Raw genomic sequence first — 20,020 nt, forward strand, 5'->3', positions numbered from 1 at the left:
TTTTTACAAATCCGAGATCGGTTGACTGTGAATAGTCTTTTTTGTTTTCATTGTTGCTATTTTCTTCTTGACAGATTCCCCGGAGCTCAATATCTGAGGACAGCAAGCATGTCCTTATTCAAGTCTTGTGGGACAACCTGAAACTTCACCAGGACATACGGCAGCCGCTTTACATTCTGTGGAACACTCTAAGTAAGCTCTCTGCTCCTTCACTTCCACTAATAACGAGGTTCTATCTGAATTCAAGTTTTGATGACTATTAATCTTATTTTCCACAGGTCAAAACTGCACTGTAGTTTATGAGAGTGAGTTCCCAGTGTTTGATTGGCTGTACAGTGATCTGTGTCTGTCTTTGCATGACTACTTTTGCTCTGGATAAGTAATGTGTTGTCACCTGTCCTGCTGATACGAGCACATACTCCTTACACCCAAAGCTTCTTAGCGGGCCTCGTATGTGAAGGTGGCTGAAAGAAAAATCTTTGCGCTGCCCGTAGAAAGGCATTTTAGCCTTCAATTAAAGGGAGAATATGATTGGTTGCTTAAAGTAGTTGTAAATCCACTGAAGTGGCTACACAAATCTTCCTTCACAAGTTGTATCTGTTTATCTGAAGCAATCTCTTATCCACAGCTGTGCAAAGTGTACAATTTACACAGAATTTCTGATCATCAGAAGGCAGGGATCTCATGTCACACACTGCACAGCATAGAGCAGGGGAGCTGAGTGTAATCTGTGATCTGGGTGAAGGAAAAGGACACACCCCCTCCAGACAGTCTCATAGGGAAACATGCACAAATGAGGCTGTCAATCACTGGCTTGGAGTTGGCGTAACCTGTCAGAAGTGACTCATGCAGACTGCAGAATGAAGACACAGTAGATTTAAATTTTATTTTTATTTTTATTACAGGTACTTATATAATGCCGTCAATTTATGCAACGCTTTACACATATATTATACATTCACTGACCTTGAGGAGCTTACAATCTAAGATCCCTAACTGACATTAATACATACGCATACTAAAGCCAATTTAGACAGGAGCCAATTACCTACCAGCATGTCTTTTTAGTGTGGGAGGAAACCCACGAAGGCACAGGGATAACATGCAAACTCCATGCAGGTATTGCTGTGGTTGGAAATTAAACCAACAGCCTAGTGCTGCCAGATGGAAAGGCTAACCACTTAACCACTGTGCTGCCCAAAAACACACTAAGTGCTTTGGACTGCGGAAACTACAATCTATAGAAGGGTATGCTTTGTTCATTTTTCATTTCAGAGGTTTACAACCAGTTTTAAAAGCACAGCAGTTCATCCATCACACGTTTTTGTATGTGATGCCCATGACCCAATACAGCTGTTTTCTCTGCTGGATTTGTAAATGGCAAGCATTAATAGTGTTGGTCTCTCGCACTAATAAAATTAATAAAGTGCTAATATGTGACAATCTTCTTAGAACTGCTGCAACTTGTAATAAATTCACCAAATTAGTGCAATTAAATCAAATAATATACACCAAGTTGCGCAAAATTATTGATAGATGTAAAAAACATATGTGAAAAATCAGTAAATCATATATAAAAAAAATAATATTATAGCTGTGCAAGATTTGCATATGATCAAACTCCAGATAATGAACACACACTGTGAACATAACATTAAAGTCCTGTAATGTGCTCAAAGCGACCACACTGCCTAAAATTGGGCAGAGTCGCTGTACAGGCATACCCCATTTTAAGTATACTCGCGAGTACGGACACAGCCTGGTCAGCTTGGCATGGCACTACTCCCGGTTTTTAACATTGGTGTCTATGGGAAATTTTGATCAGCTTGACATGGCACTGCTCCCAAACCATAAGTGACAGGGATACCAAACTTGGGGAGCACCGAGAGGGGACCCAGGACTGCAACATATCCTATTTGTATCCGGGCCAGCTTGCCTAGATAATCTACCATGTCATAGTCCTCGATCCCCTTAACATGCTCCCCAAGTTTGGTGTCCTTGTCACTTATGGTTTGGGAGAAGTGCCATGTCAAGCTGACCAAGATTTCCCATGGAGCTAGTGTATTTACATGCATTGAGAAATGAAAAAAGGTATTGCTTCACTTTAAGTACATTTTCGTTTTACATACATGCTCTGGTCCCATTGTGTACTTAAAAGTGGGGTATGCCTGTATAGTGTAATCAAAGTTCCAAAACGATTAAACAAATACTGTAAATAACAAGTGCTCATGCTAGTGGCCAATAATCCTGGAATAGTAATTCTTTCAGTCTTTGGAATCCTAATTGGACTCTCCAGGTGTGGTTCCCGTGAATCAAACAACAATCACCTTATTACACCACCATCAGTGTGCACACCAACATTGGTATGTTTAACCACTTCAGACCCACGCTGTGGCCGCAAAAGGACTGCATCGCTTCTGTTTCGGGAGGGCATCCATGGACGACCTCCCAGAATCACGAGTCCCCTGGGCACGCATCCAGTGTGCTTTGCGATCGCTGTGTCCTTTGGACACAGCTGATCACAGATCGGTAAAGGGTCAATCACAGCGGGCCCTTTACCATGTGGTCAGCTGTGCCTGATCACAGCTAATCACATGTAAACACACTTGCCTGTTATCGACATTCCTTTCTTCACGCGCTGTTGCAGCATGAGGAAAGGAGAACCAGTAACCGGCAAGTGTGACGAGACATCTACACTGATAATCAGGGCACTGATTATTAGTGCAGCCCCATCAGTGCCAATCAGTGAAGGAGAAAATTACTTACTTGCAAATTTTTTAAATGAAACGAAAAAAACATTGTTTTTGTTTTTTGTTTTTTTATTTCCATTTTTTTTTTTATCAAAAGATAAAAACCCAGGGATGTTTAAATACCATCAAAAGAAATAATAAAAATGTAATTTGCATACTGTTGCATGATCGCACAATTGTCATTTAACCACTTAAGCCCCGGAGGATTTGGCTGCTAAACGACCAGGGGGTATTTTGCGATTCGGCACTGCGTGACTTTAACGGACAATTGCGCGGTCGTGCGACTCTGTACCTAAATGAATTTGGCGTCCTTTTTTTCCCACAAACAGAGCTTTCTTTTGGCGGTATTTGATCACCTGTGCGATTTTTTGATCACGCGCTATAAACAAAAAAAGAGCGTCAATTTTGCAAAAATAGCAATATTTTTCCCTTTTTTTTATATGAAATTCCCCCAAAAAAAAATGTAAAAATCAAAATTTTTTAACATTTTTGGCCAATTTGTTTTATGCTACCTATGTTTGGTAAAAAAAATCGCAAAAAGCGTATTTTGATTGGTTTGCGCAAAAGTTATTGCGTTTACTGACTAAGGGAAAGATTTTTGTCATTTTTGTTGTTTTTTTTTTAACGCGTAATGGCGGCGATCTGCGGTACTGCGACATTGCGGCGGACAGATCGGACCCTTGACTGACATTTTTGACACTTTTGGGGTTACCAGGGACATTTCTACAGTAATCAGTGCTATATATATGCACTGTTACTGTAAAAATACACTGGTAGTGAAGGGGTTAACTTTATTTGAGAGGGAGGGGCTGTGTGTGTCCCTAGGGGCGTGATTCTTACTGTGATTGGCTGTGGCTTCAGCTGTATGCAGAGTGATCAACGGATCTACATAGTAGATCCATACGATCAGCTCTCATACAGAGGGGAGAATGACAGGCAGCTTGTTTACACAAGCTGCCTGACTTTCTCCCTCTCCCCCGCCGATCGCAGAGTGGCCGGCGGACATCGGGTCCGCCGGTCACACGCGCGGGGGGGTCCGTGACCACGCGGGAGCGGGAGCGCGCCTCCGGCGGTGCGCGCTCGCTCCCTAGACCCTCACAAGCTAGTGACGTAGCCCTACGTCACTTTGCCTGTGAGGGGCTGACCGCCGACGTAGATGGCGGTCGGCAAGTGGTTAAAGAGGTTGTAAACCCATTCAAATTTTTTTTCACCCTGAAAGAGAAACACATAATGAGCTAGTGTGCATCGCATACTAGCTCATTATGAAATACTTACCTTAGAACGAGCCCCCGCCGTGCCGCCCGCTTAACTCTATGACGGGCGACATGTTCAGTCGCCCGTCTTCCGGGATCGCAGCATCCGGCCGGAGCCAAGGTGACGTCACTCCCGCGCACGGAAGCCGATGGTCACGACACGGGGCTCTAAAGGAACGGCACCAGCAGCCGTTCCTTCAGAGCGCATGTGCCAGTGATGTCACTGGCTGCATGTAAGGTAAATATCTCCTAAACGGTACATGTTAGGAGATATTTACAGTACCTATAGGTAAGCCTTATCATAGGATCACCTATAGGTACAAGTTGCAGAGGAGGGTTTACTTCCTCTTTAAAGCGCGACAGCGCTGAATGCTGAAAACTGGTCTGGGTAGGAAGGGGGTGAAAGTGCCCGTTATTGAATCTGTGTGAACCAGGCCTAAATCTAACAAATCACACAGTCCTATTATCACTTCTGTGACAGAAGCTTACATGGTGTGCCCTCTTGCTCCTTTGTGTGACCACTTATGAGTACACGAAGGAACACCATGACCCAACTAGAAAAAAAAAAAGGAAAAGATTGTCTCGGCAGTGCAGATTTGTCTTCCTGTGTGTAAACTGTACTGTCAGTCATTTTAGTGCCAATGTCTCTGCTGCATGCGTGTGTTGTGCTCCATCATAATGCCACGCTCCGATCTGTGCTGTTGGTTTTCCTTACATGGGTTTTGTTGGGTCAGGTAATGGATGGCCAAGGAACACATGTGGTGTTGAAAACAATGCACTGATCTGAGAGCTGTGTATGTGTTGTGCTGTATACAAAGTTGGCAGTTTGTTTTTATTGTTTTTTTCTTCTTTACAAACCTTTATCTGTGGACACAAAAGTTCATTTTTTTTTGCAATATAGGGTTTGATAAAGCACAATTAATTTACTAAAACTGTAGAGTGCAAAACCTGGTGCAGCTCTGCATGGTGGCCAATCCGCTTCTAAAGTCCGCTTCTTCAATTGAAGGATAAGTTCAACTTTGATAACATGTTACACCTACAGTATATTCAGGGTGTAACATGTTATGAATGCACCAGCCCCCACCCCCCGATCCCCATTGTGACCGCAGGCCGGGGATCCTCTCCTGTGTCTGCTACCACAATTCAAAAAAGTTAATTCACTGTCCCTTACGGCTGTCGGCGTGTAGTTTTTCAATTAACTTTACAGGCTCCCAAAACCAAAATTAACTGGTTACCGAACACCTGCCGCCTTTTTACTGCGGCAGGGTGGCTCTCCTACGCAAACCGACGTAGACTTACATTGGTTGCGCGCCTGCAGCTAGGGGGCGAGCGCGGGAAGCCAATACACGGGTCAGGTGGCTCTGATTGCCATCTGACACCCGCGATCACTCCCCGCTGAGAGAGAAGAACGGTCGGCTGTTGTAAACATAGCCGACCGTCCTTCTCCCTGGAATGATCACAGAGTCCCTGTGATCCTTCTATATAGGATCACAGGTCTCTATGATCATTTCACAAGCCACGCGCCCCCCACAGTTAGAATCACTCCCCTAGGCTCACATTTAACCCCTTGATCACCCACAATGTTAACCCCTTCCCTGCCAGTGTCATTATTACAGTAACAGTGCATATGTTTAGCACTGATTACTGTAGTAATGTCACTGGTCCCTCCAAAAGTGTCAAAAATGTCAGTTAGGGGTCCGATCTGTCCGCCACAATGTCGCAGTCCCGCTAAAAATCGCAGATTGCCGCCATTGCTGGCAAAAAAAAAAGAAAAAAAACAATAAAAATGACACAAATCTTTCCAGTAATTAGTAGACACGATAACTTTTGTGCAAATGAATCAAAATACACTTATAGCAATTTTTTTTACCAAAAATATGTAGCAGAAAACAAATTGGCCTAAAATGTTAAAAATTTTTGATTTTTACTTTTTTTTTTTTTTTTTTTGAGAATGTTATATAGCAGAATGTGAAATACATATATATATATATATTTTTTTTTTTTGTTCCCAGAATTGTCGCTCTTTTTTTGTTTATAGTGCAAAAAAATAAAAATCGCACAGTTGATCAAATACCACCAAAAGAAAGCTCTGTTTGTGGGGAAAAAAGGACGTCAATTTTATTTGGGTACAGCGTCGCACGACCACGCAATTGTCCGCTAAAGTAACGCAGTGCTGAATCGCAAAATATGGCCTGGTCATTAGGGGGCAAATCCTTCCGGTCCAGAAGTGGTTAATAAATGCACGTTGTTTTTTTTTTACTTGCAAAAAAAAAAAAAATGTGCATTTATTATTTTTTGTCAAAAGATGAACTTCTCCTTTTAAGCTTTGACAAAACCTGGAAGCTTATTGGTTTCTTTGCAGAGCCGCACCAGATTTTGCACACTTCAGTTTTAGTAAATTAACCCCTTTGTATGGGTTGTGATGGCTTTGAAGGAATTTATGTATTGCTGAGATATCTGTGCAAAGCCAACTGAGTAGTGAAAGCTGCCTTCTAGATAAGCAGGAGGTGGGTGATTGCATGGAGCACCCACCTGTTAGACATGCAGCATTCTTCCCTCTCAGCAGGTAAGTATCTGCTCTTATGAATTGTAGAAACAAACACTGGAGATGTATTCATTTGTGTAAAATCTGAAACGGAGTTTATGAAATAAAACCATGCTCTGTAATTCAGGAGGAAGATTTGGAAGTGTAACTACAGGTCTCTCTTTATATTAAATTTCTTTCGTAACTCCCCCCTCCGAAGGGCTCATTCAGAGAGGTCTGTGTCCCATGCGGGGTGATCTTGTTACACAAGTGCTCCAAAAACCTTCATAGTGTGCATCCTGTGTGACTTACTGTTACACAAATCTTTTGATCCTTTGAAGTGCATATGAAATGCCCAAATCTCCCGGTGCGTATTGTAATCTCCAATTTATTTGTTTTACCTGTTGAGCAGGGATGCATTCTTCAGAATTAAGGTAACTTTAAAGTGGAAATGTAGGTACTGTATGGCTTCTGTTGCATAGTTACATTGTTCCAGCTTGGATCAGTTGAAGTATGCATGTGCCATGCGTGTCCAATCACTGTAGTAGGCACTGCTAGGACAGTGATTGTTGCTGGCTTCCGGGTCCTGTATTGTGCAGCTACTCTACTGCAGAATGAAAACAGGGGGTCACTCGCTTGGCATGGGTGCCATTTAGAGCAGTAATCCCCAACCCCTGAGTCGGGGACCGGTACCAGTCTGTTGGCTGTTAGAAACCCGGCCGCACAGAGGAGGCGGGGCGGAGGCGGGGCAGAGCACGCAGTACAGCTCATCTCCTGTGTAATAATGCGAGATTTCATGCCCTGAGATACATCCCAGCACACACTGCAAATCGCCGAATGATGTATTCGCCGACCGGACCCGGAAGTGAGAAGAGGATAAATAAAGCAGAAAATAAGGTATTTACTAGCAAAAAAAAAACTTTCCATTGGTAAAAGTCGTTTTAAAGGGGATTACATACATCTATGTAATCCAATTTATTAAAAATGGGTGGAACTCCGCTTTAAAGACTAAGGCTTCATTCACACCTGAGCGTATAATTTTCAGGCGTTTTTTTTGGGCGTTTTTCAGGCCTTTTTTTGCAGGTGTTAGGAGGCAGGCATTGACATCTAACAAAAATGCTGGTGATCTGCCAAAAAAAAATGCTTGTGTACTTTTTTGAGCTTCAGGGGTTTTGATTCAGGTGGCAAAACACTCATATATGAACAGGGCCCATTGAAATGAATGGGATTTTGCTTGTTGGGCATTTTAAAACTTCAGAGATGAGCGTTTGTGTGAACCGTGCCTAAGCCTTTTTCTGACACTTGTTGCCTACAAGTTAAAAATCTGTATTTTTTTTGCTAGAAAACTACTTAGAACCCCAAACATTATATATATATATATATATATAATATATATTTTTGCAGAGACCCTAGACAATAAAATGGCGGTTGCAATTTTTTTGGAAAAAAACACACTTTAATGAATTAAAAAAAAAAAAAAAAACTAAACAGTAAAATTAGCCCAATTTTTTGTATAATGTGAAAGATGTTACGCCGAGAATCGTGAAAGAATCTTGATCTTTATTCTAAGCAAAAAAATTGTGATTCTCATTTTATCCAGAATTGTGCAGCTCTACTCTACTGCTGCTGATATTTACTGGATGTACTTGTATAGCCAATAAAGATTTTCAGTGTTTGAGTCCATCGAGTTGCTGGCTTATATCTACCAACATTAAGGGCTCTTTCACACAGTCCGCCTCTGTAGGCGGATCCGTGCTGCTCAGCGGGGGATCGATACACTGATCCCCGCTGAACAGGAAGGTGACAGCTCCCTCTCCGCTCTGTGTGCGGAGAGGGAGGTATCGTAGCCCCATGCATTTCTATGGGGGAATCTGATGAGAGCGGACCGCCTGTCCGCTCTCATCCGATCCCCTGGACGGATGGAAAATAGGGTTTCCATGCGTCCGGATTTCACGGACCGGATCGGATCGGATGGCAGCGGGTGTCAGCGGAGGTGTCTCCGCTGACATCCGCTGCCCCATAGGGATGCCTGGAGGATCCGATCAGATCTGCCTAAAAAACTGACAGGCGGATCTGATCGGAGCGCTCGTGTGAAAGGACCCTAAAGATAAAATTGATGTACATTTTCCATCCGTTTTATGTGCGTTTTATCTGCTTTTTGCTGAAATTGTAAAATGCATATAAACATATAGATGCATAAAAAACAGTTGTTTTCTATGTGTCCTGTTCACACTAAAATGCAGCATTGACCTGCGTTGCTTTTAAATGCATGCATGTTACATTTTAACGTAATTCAATCCCCCACCCCAGACACTGCACCCCCCCCCCCCCCCCAGGTCCCATGTGACAGCTGATTTAGAGAACACTTCACAATTTCTGAATGAATGCAAAGCGTTCTCTCAAAGGACAAGGCAAGGCAATGATGTCACAATCTCCACCTTGTCCAATGGGAGAACACTTTGCATTCATTCATAAAAATACAAGGCATTCTCTGAATGACAACTGTGCCGAGCGGGCGACCTCCTGTGTTCACTAAGCAGCAGGGCAGCTGCACAACATGGGACCTGGATGCTAGTGGAGATCACGTGAGTAGCAGTGCCTACTAGAGAGATTTCCAGCTTCCACATGGATTGGCTCGGTCTTACACATTCCTACTTACGTTGGTCCAAGCTGAACCAATGTAACTATGCAAAAAATAAAAGTCCTACCTAAATTTTAGCTTTAAATGTAAGAAGTGTATTTGAATCCGTTTTCTTGTTGTCTGTGACGTGCGCACTAATAGAAAGTTGGGGTGTCTGTTTGCAGCCCAAGAACATCCTCTGGCTCTTGCACAGCAGAAGGAGGAAGAAAATGTGGATCAGGAGTTTCTGCAAGGCCTAGTGAAGAGCATCAAGAACAACAACGTTTATGGGCCTATGAGCCAAATTCTGGAGTCTCTGCAACACGACCACAAAGCAACACGGCAGAGGTACTGTAACAACCAGAATATATGAATACTGCTATCATGGTGTGGAGCCAAGGAGAAGCAACTGCTTGTTTTATAGTGCAGATTCTGTGGTGTAGCAGCAGAAATAATTTATCAAAGTGACAAAAGGGGCTCGTTCACATGTGCTGTGATCTCTGAAGAGCGATCTGCATTCAGAATGATTTTCAGAAAGCATTTCACAGGTGCTGAGGAGGGGTTGTATCACCTTCTCACTGCCTGCTTTTATCCTCTTGAACCTTGCATTAGTGCGCCCCATTTAATTAAACAGGGCTGCTGTAACAACCGCCCTGCAACTATGTGCAACTCGATTGCGTGAATTGCCGTTTAGGGGCACTTCCAGGCCGCCCTTATTCACTTAAATGGGACGCATTTGGAGGCACTACGCCCACTGACAGCTACAGGATATAATTCCTGCTGTGACATGCCATGGCATGTGTACGCTCCTGGCCTCTGCAGCTAAAGGGGAATTAGTTACTGGTGGTTTTAGGATTAATCGTAAAAGAATCGGGATCTCAGTTCACAGCCCCCCCCCCCCCAACTTAATCCCGCATTTCAACAATTCTCAGTGCATAATAAGTTTAAAGCGGAATTCCAGCCTCGGGGGTCAAATTTAGATAAAAATACCCCCGGGTCGCACTTTCCTGTAAGAAGAAATACTTACCTTGAAAAGTTCTTCTACAGTGCTGCCATCTCTGGTGTGGGCAGCTGAAGCCAGTGCGGCCTCTTCGGTGACGGAGTCCCACAATGAACTGCACCGCCCAGCTCGTCACTTCCATTGCAGGCGCGGCATCAATGCACAGCTTCTCGGCATGCCCAGAAGCTGTTTAGCAGGGAATGCAGCACCTGCACCGGAACTGACGAGCGGGGCCGGTGCAGGCGCATCGGCTCCTGGGAGCGATGACGTTCAGCTCCCAGGAGTCATCGCAAGCCGGAAGAGACGGCGTGGGCCGCAGCCGCAGAGGGAGGAAGTGGAAGGAAGGTGAGTATATTTTCCTCAATATCAAGGTAAGTGACCAGAAAAAAAATTGGGAGCATCCATTTCTTTTTCAGAAAGCGGATGGCCCAAAATCTATTTTTTTTCGATTTTGAGGCCGGAACTCCGCTATAAGAGGACACACAGTAAAAAGTGTCAGCTCACATTTGAGTAGATAAAAAGCATGCTGGGATCAAGGGTTTTCACTAGATGCTGGCATCGGTAATATGGCAGGGATGGTAAGGTAGCCTGGACCGGGGGGGGAAGCTGTCGGCCGCGGTGGAGCCAGCGTGGAAAGCAAATGGCACAGGAACTGGCGTAAGCAGAGAACGTGATGCTGTGGATGGGGGTTACCACGTTTCTTCTTCAGACAGAGGTCCTGGGGAACACCACACCTTTGATCCCATTCATCTGTGTGATTTAGTACATGGCATACGTTTTATCTACTCCAATATGAGCTGCTTATTTTTACTGTGTGTCTTTATAAAACCCATTATCACTGCACTTGTTTATATGTACATGTAGCGGAGAAGTAGTTTAATCCACAGGGTCTCCGCTGATAGACAGGAAAACAGGTAATAATCCAAATAGGCAGGTACAGCATGCAACAATCCAGGTAGCGTTATACCATCCCTCCCTCCCAAGAACTAGACGACACGTAGGCTGGGAGTCAACAACTAGAATGGATCGTTTATTGAAAAACACAAGAGATCTACACTCTGCGAAAACCCCTCCCTCTTTGAGCCATCCTCCACACAAACACACATCCCATAATAAGCTTACAAGGCAGACAGGAACAATAGGACAATGGAATGCAGGTATTCACAATAACAAACCCCAACCCACTGGCATGGGTCTATGAAACCCTTCTACCATTTTGTAGCCATCTGCAATACATCCCCACACATCTCCTGAGGGACACTGCTCAGAAATATGATAGTCCCAAATGAAAGAGTTCTCACTCTCTCAACACAAACCACACTCTGTGTCCATTCCGCTACAGTACATTTTAAAGTATTTTCTGAAACCAACCACCAGTCTAGAAAATCCATGGCAGAGAAGGGGGTAATCCTGGTCCTCCCTATGTCAACTTGCACAGATCTACAGTTTTATTTTATACCACCCACAGATCTACAGCCTCTCGTTGTGAAGAAGCCCTAAAAGAAGAGCAACATGCCTATATCAGCTAGAACTCCTACAGGCTTTAACATGATCTACAATGACCAGCCACCTCATATTTCAGCCTGTCGTAGATTTTGGCAGCGGGGTTGGACGTTGCACCTACGCCTCCTTGCCACCCAAAAACGCCATAAATTGAAGCACATGGGCCAAACTGCCCCCTGTGTGCATTTGGGGCCTAAGACATATTTCCCTTGTATGCCATTTGAGGGGAAAACTATGGCCAATTGTAATAGCCTAGTGTAATAACTGTGGACTTCTCAGAACTGTATGATACAGGTTTGTATTTTGCAGATTTCACAAGTATTCTCTTTGTTTTGTAGGAGTTTATACAGAGAGATTCTCTTCTTGTCTTTGGTTGCCCTCGGAAGAGATAACATTGACATAGGTGAGATTTGTGTGTTACTGATCGCTGCTTTTGCTTTGTATCCATTCTTATCCATACTCACCAGAATACAATTTAAAGGATAGGTTCACCTTTAAAAAAAAAAAAAAAATCTAATTTTTTTTTTTGCAGGTTAAAAAAAATGTGTATTTATTATTATTTTTTCTAAGGAGCCTGCAGAGCATTGCGTTTGCAAGATAAGTAGATCGCAGGATCAGCAGATCGTGGATGCAATGTCCCGCTTCTGCAGACTCTCAGCATAGCTGTCTACTTGTACATCATTGGGCAGACAGTTACTTGAGAGCAGGAAGAACCAATGAATTACGAAGGACACTCACCATCACCATCGCAGCTCATTGATAACTTCAAGCCGTCAGCAACAATGGCTAATGGTACTTGTAGGCATTCGTTCACAGGAAATTGTGAATTATGTGGCTGTCTTTTTTCAAATAGTGACAGCGGGTTCGGGGAGAAGATCCCCGGCCCACTGTCTCAGGGGGAGGGGGGGTGGAGAGAGCAGGAGCTGCTGGAACTGCGGGGACATGTTATATATCCACCCTAAAATCCATGTACTTATATAAGATAGTTTTATTCCAGTTATGGAATATGATTTAAACTGGAGATACCAGTGACAAATGCCTTATGTACTGTATGTGCCATTACTGTGGTAATAAGTTAAAGAAAAAAAAAAAAAAACACTTAAACCCTTAGGCAAGCCATAAATAATGCAATTTTCTTTCCTAAAACCACAGGTTGCAGGAAAGTCAATCGCTTGATTCCCCCATTCAAAACAAACGGTGTTGATGGGGGAAATCCCTTTCGTGGAGCTATTGTGTTCTTCCAGTTATAGCCGCTGGCAATAATCGCATGCCAGAAATCCAACATCCTGGTTGTACCCAAGACAATCATGCATTGATTTGAGTATAATCAGCCCCTGCTCATTAATGGATTGAATCTTGGCCGATCCCTGCTTAACTGGCTGAGATTCGAACCCTCTATGGCCGGTTTTAACTGCTTGCCGACCGCCGCAAGTACATATACTGCTGCGGTCAGCCCCGTGCAGTACGTCACTTGCCTGCGAGCCAATAGGGGGCGAGCATGCGCCGCCGAAAGGTGCGCCCCCACTCGCTCACTGTGATCCCCGCGCGTGTGACCGGCGGACCCGATGTCCGCCGGTCACTCGCGATCGTCCGTTACAGAGGGAGAAAGGCAGGCGGCTAATGTAAACAAAGTCGCCTGTCATTCTCCCTTGTGTAAGTGCAGAGATCATACGGTCCTGCTATGTAGGATCGTATATCTCTGTAGTTACACAAACAGCCACATCCCATAACGGTTAGAAGCACGCCCCTAGAGACACACTTAACCCCTCTATCACCAATAAAGTTAACCCCTTCTCTGCCAGTGTAATTTTTACAGTAACAGTGCATATATATAGCACTGATTACTGTAGTAATGTCACTGGTACCCCCAAAAGTGTCAAAAATGTCAGTCAAGGGTCCGATCTGTCTGCCGCAATGTCGCAGTCCCGCAAAAAAAATCGCAGATCGCCGCCATTACTCGTTAAAAAAAAAACAAAAAAACATAAAAATGACAAAAATCTTTAGTTAGTAATTGCAATAACTTTTGCGCAAACCAATCAAAATACGCTTATTGCGATTTTTTTTTTTTACCAAAAATATGTAGCAGAAAACAAATTGGCCGAAAATGTTAAAAAAATTTTGATTTTTACTTTTTTTTTGGGGGGAATTTCATATAAAAAAAATGTGAATAATGTTATTTTTGCAAAATTGTCGCTCTTTTTTTGTTTATAGCGCATAATCAAAAAATCGCACAGTTGATCAAATACCACCAAAATAAAGCTCTGTTTGTGGGAAAAAAAGGACGTAAATTTTATTTGGGTACATCGTCGCACGACTGCGCAATTGTCCGTTAAAGTCACGCAGTGCCGAATCGCAAAATACCCCCTGGTCAGGAAGGGGGTAAAATCTTCCGGGGCTTAAGTGATTAACCAGATTTTACCCCCTTCCTGACTAGGGGGTATTATGTGACAAAATGGGAAGGGGATCTATGTGCTAGAAAATCCAGAAAACACTGGCAGGTCACATGGACCACCATTGCTACTTGTACCATCAATGTCACCACCTTGAGTCAGCACATAAGGTCCTAAGCAGCTGTTTTCTTCCAGTCTATCGTCTAATGTGTTCACTGCATACTTAGGTCTTTGTTTAGAGGATGCTAATCCACTGATGCTGCCCCCATATGTATTGAATTTGCCCGATGCTGGCCCGCTTTTAAACTAAGGTGTTCCTGCTTCTGCATATGTTATTCGGGGTTCGACTTCCTAGAGACCCCTGGCTGGCAGTGTTGCATTTCAAGCCCCCGGGCATCACCAAAACACAATTCAAGCTTGCTTATTTTGTTCTTTTAGCCTCCAAACCATTGGCAGGTCGTGGAAAAAGAATTTACACCTTTCTCGGAGGCTGAATTCTGAATTGATGGCTTATTTGTGAATGAGCAATTGACCAGCATGCCCACTAATAACATGACAAGTTCTGCAAAATCTGGGACCTGTTGATTGCATATCGCCAGCCAACTATCACAGTTTAATATTGCATGCCCCCACTATGTCTGCCTTCCCCTCACTCTTTCCTCTTCCTACTTTTTTTTTTTTTTTTCTTCCTTTAAATGTTTCTGTCTCCATTTAACATGCAGCAAGACCAAAAATGTTACCATGTCTCACGGTGGACTTACAATGCCACATCCAAAATTATACCAAGAACAGCAAAAAGGAGAATTCTTTCCAAAGGAAAAAAGGGGACTTTAAAGGCTTTTCACTGAAAATATGGCTACACAATTCCATTAAAAACGCTTTGATTTTGTAAAACCCATTAAAGGTAGATGGTGGGTTAATACACAACCACCAAATCCTGATTACAACCAATACAGTACAAAAACAATTCAAATGCATAGATGACAAAGTTGATACTGCTGATCTTTACCGACGCATTTTGCATTTAACAGCTGCTTCATCAGGGTTTTCCTGATGAAGCAGCTGGTGACTGCGAAAAAGCGTTGGTAAAATAAAAGCTGTTTCATATGGAATTTTGTAGCCATATTTTCAGTACAAAGCCTGCTGACTGTAATACGTATATATACATTGCTGCTGGCAAGTGTTTTACCAGGGTTATGGCTGAGGCTATCGGCCATAACCCCAGTATTTTCATTTTTTCCAGTCGGTGATTCACTTTTTCATGAAAGCAGTCAGAATGGCTGATTAGCCTCTGGATCACTTTCAGAAGCAGCAGGAGGGGTTGTCCTAGCTCAGGGCTTGACAAATCCAGGCACCAGGTCGCATTGGCGACTTGAATTTGTGGCCTGGCGCTTGGGTTACACTGCAGCAGGTGTCTTGTCGCCAGACATCCCAAGTCTCCTGCAAGCTGCGGGAGTCTTCCACATGCGGGCTGTGGCTCTCTGACACCCGCAAGTGCCACGCCCGCATGTGGGAGACTTCCGCACCTTGCAGGAAGGATGTCTGGAGACAGAACGGTGTCTGTCAGCTGTGACAGAATGGAGCCGATGCTTCCTGTATAGTTCTGGCTCCGTCCTTTCACAGGCGGAGTGGTATCAAATGCACTCCGCCTGTGAGAGGAGAGATACAGGAAATATCGACTCTGCATGCTTCCTACTGCGCCGCTCCTCACACTCCGTTGCCTGTCAAGTGTCTCAGGAGCCAGCAGTACCCGCCAGCATTAAGTCACATGTGCTAGGGGTGCAACTAGCCCCCAGCATATAATTGCAAATATCCCAGCATGTGCAGTGTTTCTGACTCCTACTTCCATGACCACTTCAAATCACTGAAGTGGTCATGGTGGTTGGTGTGTTCCTTTAAAGCTCTCAGAAGAAGTAAACAAAGTACACAGGGGTCGGATGCTGGGCAACATCAGCCGGTTCAATAAAAACTGGCTTCCATTGGGCCAGTGTGTATGGCAGCCGGTCCGACAGAAGCCGGCCATTTGGCATGTGCAGAAAAAAAAACTGGCTCCTAACTTTTTTAGCTGGCTCCTAGATTGCAAGCAAATTTGTCAAGCCCTGTCCTAGCTTAGGTGCACTGGAACTCTTTATTGAAAACTCACACAGAATTTATATACCGTAGCACACGTGACCAGGTAGTGCCTGATCACATTACCCTAACCATACAAACGATATACAGGAATATAATTAACATAGCTAAGGAACAACCAACATAAACATAATCTAAGTAAGCTAATCGACAGAAAAATTTAACATCCCACAATGGTTTGATAACCAGGTAAAGTGGTCACAATGTCGATCACATCTCCAAGAGCTGATCAGACAGACAGAAACAATAGGTGACTCAATTAACAATGGGAATGCACACCTAGGAGGCACACAATGGGGAAATGATACAATGGGAGAATGACACTTAACACATAACATCTTTAACCGATTATATATCGGGAGACCCCAGAATCAGGTTTCTTTGAGCTGATTCACATCTGCTCTGAGTATAACAATTTAAAGTAGTCATTGCTGGTTATGGGCATAGAGGCCCTAAATATGAATCCCAGGCTTATATTCCCAGATTGTGTGTTTTGGGGAGACCACCCTGAATCCAAAGCAAGACCCACTCCAGTGGTCTCCCAGGCACACACCTCCCAGAGAGTAGTGTTCTCCTAAAAAAGCCAGGGCCCATAGTCTGTAGGCAAGAGGCCACCCTACAGTCCCCTCCAAAAACCCCTCTCCTGGTTGGGTCTGTCACAGTGTTCATCCATCTATCTCCTCCAATACATGGATGTTATATAATCTATGTGCTCACTGCTCTCTTCCAGATGTATTTGACCGGGAATACAAAGCCGCTTATGACCGACTGAGCCCCGAGCAAGTGAAATGCACCCAGATCTGCGACCGTCCCCCCAGCACAGGCGTCACAGAATGCAGGAGAATCTTCGGGCAGCCATTCCTATGAGCGTGTTCTGGTCCTCCATCGTTTCATAGCTAACAAGCGGCAGATCTCGACACCCGCGTGTCTGATGAGATCCAGCATTGTGAACAAGCAATACGGAAGAGATTTTCACTCTAGCAAATGGGCCTGCGTGAGAATCGGGTTATGGAAGAAAAGCAGGGTAGCCTTCTCTTATGCTTGAAGTTCAGGTCCTTTATAAAAGGAGGAAGACGAGAGAACCACATCATTCCGAGTGTTGTAGTTTACACAGAATATTTATATTTAATGTTATAAAGAATCTTTGTGTAAAATAGGGTTTCAAATGCCTAGTAAGTCATGATTTTATTTTATTTTCTGGAAGGGTACCAAGTGAAGAACATGTTTTATAAAGCTGTATGTTACTATGCCCCCATTGGTGGGGCTCCTTTGTAATCTGTCATCTCTTAATTTATTTTTTGCCTCCTTGGCACTGTTTTTAGTTTGAAGCAATTAAGAAAAAAATTTCAGCCCGCTGTCAGTTAAGTTGGCGGCAACATCCAGAAGCTGGCAGTGGATCACGGGATTTGTGGTTCAGCAGCCACTTGGGGTTGCCCCCATTTTTTTTTTTTTTTTTATTAATTATTTGACACTTATTCTCTTTATTTCTGGATCAGCAATAAATACACTAATTCCATATAGGTTTAAATGATGCAGAAGCTTTAGCTGTGATAGAGGAGAAACCCTCTGGAGCTAACAAGGCTAGAGTGGCATATATGTATCATCCTCCATATTGCTTCCTTGTCCTCCACATTTCATCTTTGGGATATGTCCCATTGCTTTGCGGTACTAGAAAGCAGAATCGTTCTTTATTCATCCGTGTACAAAATAAGCAGTTTGTATAATGTGAAAAGAACCATAAAATTTAATGTGGTTGAAAACCCTTCTAGTCCTAAACAGTCCCAAGCAATCCTTATTGTAATAAAAAGTCATTGATTTGCCCCAAAATACAAAAAAAATGACCACTTTTCTACCTTTTGAGATGATTTATTCCACATCACGTAACCGCAGTCCCCCAAACGGCTGCCAGTGGGTGTGTTCATTAAGAGCTAGCGCTGTCACTTCAGGAAGTGATACGCGCCTTTGTGGCCAATGAGTGTTACGGCACGGATGGGGCTGGGCACCAACAATGCTACTAGGAAGTGTCTGTGAGCAGGCGCATTGGGGAAGCGTTGTCGGTCACAGAGAGGGGGGTTTGCTGAATGTCTACATTAGATGGTTGTTTCTAATCAGACATTTAGCAACCCAAAAAAAGTGCATAATCCCAAAGTTTATTTACCAAGTAAATGAAGGGGAGATTTAGATTTTTTTTTACTGGAATTTCACTTTAATGTTTATTGAGCCTGGAACACAAATGTGAAATAAATAATATATAAAAAAGCGGAAATAAAACCATCCATTTAATGGTTTAAAAAAAAACATTACATTCCAGGAATGCTAACTGTCTTATCAACCAAACTGTGAAACCATCAAATCTCTGGCGTCCTAACTAATCACATGTGCAGCACCATGGTAGTTGCAGATCAAATGGAGGCTAAGATGGCATGGCAGCTTCCTTGGTTGAAAAAGATAGTAGGGTTTAATTCCACTTTAAATTAATGTAGAGCCAGCTAAAGTCATGTGACCACTAACTGGAAGAGCCGGTATGACCACTAACTGGAAGAGCCGGTATGTATTGTCAGAGTATTTGGCTGGGGTACAGGTACATTTATATGGGGAGAACTGTTACTTTAACTGGAATTTTTTTTTTGTCTATGGCTAACACTTCCTCTCTGCTGCCCATTCACAGAAGCCTTTGTATTTTGTTCACATAACACAAAGGCTTCAGTGAATGGGCTGAGGGAGTGAAAGAGCGGCCATAACAGATGACCTGACTGTTTTCATTATATATCTTAACCCCAAACCCTCAGGTTGGCTTGCTGTTTACATAATTATTATTGCTGTTAGGAAATATGATGTATTTAATCCTAGTGCACTTAAACCAATCCTATTACATTCCCAGTAATAATGCTACAGGTTAATATTAGGTCTTTGCTTTGCACTATAAATACTGTACTGTAATAGCGGTTATTTAGATGGTAAACACAGGCTGTCCGTGCAATAAAATCCCATTGTGCTCTGATGGGGGTTTACACAGTTATTGGACCATATACAGTATTTCACTGCTATATACTGTAACCAAACTGCGCTTACTGACATTCCCTCGCACTGGAATAAGACTTTACTCCAGACAGGGTTCCCGTATATTTCATCTCTATTAACTCAAGCCTGATGGTACTATCCAGTTGTGTATATTCTGTAGATTTGTAATATTTCAAAAAGAAATAATTTACTGAGAAGAGATGGATTTTATGATAGAATTCCCTTTTATTTTTATGGTCAGAGGTTAATTCGCATTGGTCCGATACTTCTATTTTAGGAATCAATGGTTAAAAGCTTATGAAGTAGTGAAAGATGGTGCTGAGTGCAGATGGGTACCAAGAAAACTGGAGTGAAGGTGCAACTGCTACACGGGCAACTTGTTAGGGTTTAACTTTTAAACATAAAATCTCATTGACAGTTGTTCTTTTTAGGCCTCTGTCACACAGGCGTACCTAAAGCTGAATTCCAGGAATTGAGCTACTTTGTATAAACTGCAGGCATACCATGAATTAGCGGAACTATACTTACACACGGCCGCTTACTCATAACCATATATCACTATGGTTATGAGTAAGCGGCTGTGTGTGCCGTGAAATGCGTCAACCTTGGACTACCTGTTCCCCACACTGTCTGTCTGCATATGATTTTGAAGAATAAAGAAACTTCATTGCTTTCATTTACCTGAGTGCGGTTCCACTACTTCTTTTGCATCAATCCGGATGGCGGGTCTTACCAGCACCAGGTTGGGCTGACACACCTGAGCGGCTTTCCTTCCCCAATTATCCTGGAACTATACTTAACCCCTGCTCCAGCAATGTGGCATCGCAGA

General features: G+C 43.3%; 1 protein-coding gene across 1 annotated transcript in view; it reads left to right on the forward strand.

Annotated features, from left to right (window-relative positions):
- Positions 1 to 18,002, forward strand: part of DENND4A (DENN domain containing 4A) — a 306,249-nt gene extending 288,247 nt beyond the window's left edge. The window contains exons 30-34 of the mRNA XM_082255258.1: positions 75 to 192; positions 279 to 305; positions 9,333 to 9,495; positions 11,989 to 12,053; positions 16,901 to 18,002. Coding sequence (XP_082111384.1) covers positions 75 to 192; positions 279 to 305; positions 9,333 to 9,495; positions 11,989 to 12,053; positions 16,901 to 17,037 — 510 coding nt within the window. The 3' untranslated portion in view covers positions 17,038 to 18,002. The remainder of the gene's footprint in view (positions 1 to 74; positions 193 to 278; positions 306 to 9,332; positions 9,496 to 11,988; positions 12,054 to 16,900) is intronic.
- Positions 18,003 to 20,020: the final 2,018 nt, after the last annotated feature.

Source organism: Pelophylax lessonae (genome assembly GCF_965119305.1).
Source record: "Pelophylax lessonae genome assembly, chromosome: 4".
NCBI classification, from domain to species: Eukaryota; Metazoa; Chordata; class Amphibia; order Anura; family Ranidae; genus Pelophylax; species Pelophylax lessonae.